Source organism: Plasmodium inui (genome assembly GCF_000524495.1).
Source record: "Plasmodium inui San Antonio 1 unplaced genomic scaffold supercont1.90, whole genome shotgun sequence".
NCBI lineage: Eukaryota > Apicomplexa > Aconoidasida > Haemosporida > Plasmodiidae > Plasmodium > Plasmodium inui.
Genome location: NW_008481924.1, coordinates 27882 through 34207, shown reverse-complemented (window position 1 = coordinate 34207; position 6326 = coordinate 27882). Strand labels below are relative to the sequence as shown.

The following is a 6326-nucleotide window of genomic DNA, read 5'->3' as shown; positions in this document are numbered from 1 at the left end:
GCTACTGGATAAGGTAGGGAAGGAGGACGGAGAGTAGTGAATTAAAGTTAGAGACAACCAGAATAAATGTGCCTGACGTCAACAGGTAGTAGTAAGGAATAAAGTGATTAATCGAATAGATTCCCCCAAAAAATGTGGACAAGAGGATATCAGGACCCCCGAAACAACAAGGGGGGGAGAAACACATGTCACTGGGAAGATCTGGGGCAGGATTATTGGGGATAGCCGCACCTTTAAGCAGAACATGCATTGGCTCACCACTCTTAAGAAGATTAATAGAACAAGAGGGAACAGAACTGAAAGACAGAAAGCAGGCGGGGATATCTACCAAGAGTGGGAATCCTCAATGGGGCATCTCAATTGGTGCAACAGAGGCAGTCCAGATAGGGTCACCCTCCCCAGGAATAAACGCCAAAGTAAGTGGACTCGGCAAGAAGCCAGAGACTCCTTCTAAAGGACAGCTAATAGGAGTGGTATAAAATCTCCCAACAAGGAGGTAAAAATTTCCTCTCCGGGGGATATTACGCACCTTGCCTAACAGGAGGAACCGAAGGAGTGATCAGGCAAGGAGGGAAGCATAGAACCCCAGGATTTTTGGCTACTACAAATCTCAAGAACGAGTCACAGGAAAGAAATACCCAACAGCAGCAGATGGCTCAAAAGAGGTAAGTGGAAGACCGAAGTCGAGCCAAGTGTCAGAATAATTTTAGTAACTACCAAAGGAGGAGGAACCAAGTCCGATAGGGAAGCCACAAGCAGCACGCCTGGGTACAAGGGTATAGGAAAGCAACAGGTCGAGACCGTGAGTGACATTGAAATCCAATACCCAACGCAAAAGGACAGAACAAGTAGTAGGATACCCAAAGTTAGTATGAATGAAGCCGCAACAGAAAGAGTAAGATATAGAAGGGGCCTCTACCCGCAGGGGAGGAAGCAATACTAAAGCTTAAATTCAAAAGCCGGATCTATTCATATATAACAGACCCCAGGAAATGGCGCCCTAACAGGAAAAACAGAGGCCAAGGGTTCCAAACAGGAAGGGTAGGATTAGTGAAGAAGAAAAATACGGGACGATGAAAGCTAGGGCCAAAAGAAATGAAAGTATACAAACAGAGAAATTAGAAAACCCCTAAAAGAGTCACTAAAGGACCCGTTCCCAACCCCTAAGATGGTGCGAGGGAAGGGAAACTAAGGGCGTCGGGGCCTCTATAAATCAAAGAAACAATCTCAACCTTAAAATTCCTTCATTAATAATAATGGGGACATTCCTAGACGAAGAAGTAAGGAATAAGTGGACAGAGCCGGGCGCCAGAGGGAGGATGGATAAACAAGAACAGGTATTTGAGATGCAAGCGAGAAGTGAAAATGAATAAGATAAGGTCCCACGCAACATGGGGGGCTAATCTCCCAGGAAAGAGTCAACCAATCTACCACACACCTAGAGGAATCAAACTATAACACGTAAAAGTTGTTTCTAGTAAACCCCCAGAAGTAACAGAACAATCTGAGAAGACAGGTTTACCCCACCCGGACAAACATCCTAAATAGTGAGGTTTTTATTAGATACGGAGCAGGCGGCCTAAGGAAACCGCAGACCTAGAGTGCGAGGAAGAAGAATATCTTTAGTCCAACAGTATAGAATGAAACCCATCAAAATACAACTCACCAGAACGAAATTTTAGACACCTCTCCAACAATAAAGTCTCCCCTTGCCAGGATGGATATAGGAGTCTGACCCGAAAGGGCGAAGAAATATTGGAGGAGAAAAAAGTGGAGTGAAAATAAAGGACAAGGAACGCGCCTTAGAATTAATGACGCCGGGGAGTATCCTACAGAAAGGAATATCATCAGGGAAATTACCCGTATGAGGAAGATATAGATAGGGAGAGGGACAGTAAAGGGAGCTGACATTGAGATAGAGGAGCCTCACGCCGGGCGCCTTTTTGAGCAGAAACCTCAAACAAGACAAAATCACCCACCAACTGAAGATGCAGGAAAGAAAGATTCCGAAGTAAGAATAAAGAAGGAGAACTGTGATGTTTTAACCCCAATAGCCCACATGTAACCTAAGTAGTATGAACGCGTCATTTGACGAAATTAGCGATCTCCCTAAGAGAAAGTCCAAGAATGGAGGCTTAGGCAGGGAAAGATACAGCATCCCCCCCCCTTTCCCAACATAGAAGGGCGCCAAAACGAGGAAGAGCGAGAATGCCCAAACAAACGCATCAAGGAGGAATTCTATCTTCCAACTCAGGGAAAGTTTGAATAGACTCGAGACCGGAGCCCCTAAGCCGGAGGACTTTCTACCAACCCAGAGAGTATAAAGTGAAAATTAATATAAAAGTGGAAAAGGTCATAATAAAATTCTCAGACTTGATCAGCTCATTAGGAAATAAAAATATAAGGATTAAGAAGAAGAAGATTTTAACTCTGCCCCGACACCCCAAATCAAAGAAGCATTTCCCTGACTCTAAAATCAAAGGAACCGAAGCGCAATCCCCTCTCCAAACCGCAGTTTAATAGAAAAAAATCTCTACCAACTGAGCCTAGTCACAAGCCGTATGCATCCGAATGTATCCGAATGTATCCGAATGTATCTGATGAGTCAAAAGATAAGCAAAGTAGACTTAAAATTTTGCCATTCAGGAAAAGAGTAAAAAGATGAGACATTACGAAACACTGCAATAAGCTTCAGAAAGAAGAAACAGCAAGGGAAGAACAGGTCCAGGCCAGGGCATAGGCAGAGATTAACAGTAGTCCCAGAAATGGAAGGGTCTTCAACAAAGATAAAACAACAAATTAAATAAACTGAAAAGCGTACTAGTTGAAATGAAGAGATCTAGGAACGGGACCCCAAGCGCACAATAAAGTGTCCGAATAATAGAAGAAGGGAACCCTAGGCAAAACCGAAACGAGAGACGGAAGAGTCCTAACGAGAAAATAATTCGGAAACAGGTCAAGTAAAAATTAAGGAAACTAGGGAGAACTGTGGATAACTTATCCTCCTTTTAAAGCCCTTACCCAATACCTCATCAATCTAGGGCACCAAAAATTGGAATTGGGAAGGTATGAAGAAGCAGATAACAGCATTCTCAGGGGGAAAGGACAATAGCATCACATAATAATGAAAATTCTAATCCAAGAATATTGACTAAAAATAGTCCAAGGTATAGATTTCCCCCCTCCCCCCCCCTCACCCCCGACTCCCGTCTAGGCCAGATAATCAATGGGACAAGTAAAGATGTGATTAACGAAACAGACAACTCTAAAAGAAGACGCCAGCGGAGGAACGGAAAAAGTCAACAGAAATCCCCCCCTATCTCCCCAACGAAAGAGGTAGTGAGAAAACAGGTAGCGAGGCTCAGACGACTCCATCACCCTCAAGGGTAAAGATGAGTAACAGGTAACTCCAAACAGGCACTACCCTGAGGAGGATGAATGTATTAGAGATTAGATCGTTATAGCAAAGAAGAGTGCTGATACCTAAAGATAATCTGCGGGGCCCTAATTCAGAGGAAACGTAACCCCCAAAGATATCGCCCGGCTAGAATCAAAACTAAAGTAAAAGGCTATTTTCAGAAGAAAGGACTAGGAAAAGTTATCCTGAGTTACCTCCCGTGGTGTACAAGGTGGACGAAAGAATCCAAGGGAACTCAGAAGACCAAAAAGGTAAACCTCTGCCAATACCCGACAGCACTTGCAAAAAAAATCCACCAGAAGGCCAAATCCATATGCACAAAGAAAAAATTCTAAAACGCCCAGAAGACGGAGAAGAAAAACAATAACCAGGGGACTTATTACATGGGTTATAAACATCAACAGGAGAATGAACCCAGCAGCTCCTAGTGGTGGCATTCAGGAGTTTCGGAGTAAGTGGGGAATTATTAACCGTCTAAGGCAAAGGGGCAAGTGCGTCACCTCAAAGAAGGCAGGGGGTCGAGTAGAGGGGAAAAGGATGTGACTCCATAAAACAGCAGGACACCTCCTGAAAATCATGCAACACATACACAAGCCGTGACCACCAGAAATATCTCTGAGGCGTAGAACTATGAGCAGATCATGTGGAGCCTAACGTTTCCGAGTAGGAGATAAGGAAAGTATCTATACCTGGGAAGATTCTGAGAGTTAGATAGTTTTTAATTAATAACAAATGTTTACGATAAGTCAAGATCAAGAGGAAGACGGACTCCCGGGGCCTTCCAATAGATAACTCTGGCTGAAGGGGCCATGCAGAAATAAAAGGATACCTGACTGAAAAGGACTTCCGTGTCTCTTCATTAAAAAAAGCAAGCGTAAAGTAGCTAAGAAGGAAAGTGAAACCCCCGAGGGAGCCAGAGTAGTGATTTCAGTATCCACAGTCAGTAACTCTCCATCTGATAAACTCAAATAATAAAAATAATTAAGAATGCAAGATTAAAATATCCAGAGGGTAATATAACTGAGAAATAGATCAAATAATTATGGGAGGGCAGAGTAAGTATCAAATTCGTCGCAACTTCAGAATCCACCCGCCCCTAAGGAAAAAATAGGAAGTAAAAATCTCTCAATATGTGAGGCCGGTTTCGGCTACTTAATAAGTCAAAAAACAGTTCATGAAAACAGTAAGACGTCAGTATAGAGGGACGGTCATGAGTCTATAACCCCAAGGGGGAAACCAAAATCAAAGACTGAATAAACAGGCACTAGCATTTATGTTCTTATTAGAGATCTGAACCAAGCCACCAAGGATGTCATAAGTCTCAGTGAGGAAGAGAGAGACCAACAGCAATGGTCCCGATAACCAGGACGTAGGTAGAAAACTCCTATCATATCCTGGCAGATGAAAATTCAATACATCGGAAAGTCAGGTCGGGTGACAAAGCATCTACAGAACTATGACAGTTTAGAGAACGAGCCAATAATCTATAGCAGGGAGGGAACAAGTGTTTCCTGGAGGAATAACCCAGGGGAAGGGATGCGGAAAGATTAAAGGGAAGCGAATATAATTGAGTCCTCAACGAGACCGTGTTCGAGTTACTCTGCAAAATATAAACAGCCACCCCAGGAACCCCAGGAAAGGAGACTCCTAAAAAGAACCAACCGGCGGCAACAGCCCCCAACGTGTAGTAATAGACAAGAGGCAGCACCTCTGATAGTCCGTGAGTTCGTCCAGCGAGAATTGGGGATTAGATTCAGAAACTGGAGAATCGGAGAAAGTGGATAAAAACTAAAAGCAATCTCCCAGCATTATCTATAGCTATAGGAGTTCTGCGCAGTGTCTCATCTCTGGGCATCCGAGGGAAGCAACAATCTCGGAACCCAGGGCGCGGTTCTCCAGGAGTCTCCAATGAGGGAGGGGGCGTAGCTATAAGGAAACACTGAAGGAGCGCCTCCTCAGGGCGCGAGGATAAATGGAGCCTGGAGGGAATAAGTTTAGGAGGGTTCCCCAAAATGCACCTGCGGGGGGCGGATCCGTTTAGCCTCAGGAAGTTCGTATCAGATGAGATAAGGAATTCCCAGGTAAGATAAGATAGAGGGCAGTATCACCATGTGGATAAAGGAATCGGAGAGTTCAGGATGAAGTCAAACCAGAGAAAAGGGAGAGAATAAGGTCCGGGAGGTGGGGATCAAGCGTTGGCATAGCCTGACGTAGGACTCCAAGGCAGAATCTGACGGTAAGTCCAGGCCGGACAAGAGGAGAGGGGAGAATCCGACTATAACGTTGAGGGAGTGGACAAAGTAGGAGGCCGTCAGTCAAGCCTGAATAGGAGAAAGGGTCCCACCCACAAAGCAAAACGAAGGCAAGGAGGGAAAGAAATGAGCCCAGCTCGACTGAGGAGAAAGCTTGCAGAGTAACTATACCTTCGACTTGAGAAGCCTTGAGGCAGGTAGGAATTCATATTCGGACACCAGGATCTATAGTGCAGGGCTCACGAATAAAGTCTCTGGTAAGTTACCCTTGTCACTAGTGAGATATTGGGCACCACGAAAGTCAGTGGCCAGGATAAAGTGGTTATTAGAGAAACAAGCGAGTGAGCAACCGAATAAGTATTAGGACAAACTCCAATCCGGGAGACATCAAGGAATAAGGTGAAAGGAAACAACTTATCGACATCTCAGGGGAGCTCTCAATTGAGGGAATGATTCCAATCGTTTGAATAAGTTACAATCTGCGGAACAGAAATTGCAGATCAGGTGCGGCTAGGCCAGATATCTCAGGTGCGGAAATATAAAGAATGGCTGGATTATTACAGGCTCACTTGGCAAGTTTGAAGGACCAGGTGACGAGACTTAAAATATGTGAGAAGAGCAAGGCTGAGATCCCCTGGGTGTGTCACTGGATCGGG

At 44.6% G+C, this 6326-nt stretch overlaps 1 protein-coding gene across 1 annotated transcript; it reads left to right on the top strand.

Moving 5' to 3' along the window:
* Positions 1-244: 244 nt before the first annotated feature.
* C922_05532 (hypothetical protein) lies at positions 245-943 on the top strand (the record flags this gene model as incomplete). The annotated part of the gene is made up of 2 exons (XM_008821103.1): positions 245-333; positions 616-943. The coding sequence occupies 2 exons, from the start codon at positions 245-247 to the stop codon at positions 941-943; spliced, it is 417 nt and encodes a 138-aa protein (XP_008819325.1).
* Between the last annotated feature and the right edge of the window lie 5383 nt (positions 944-6326).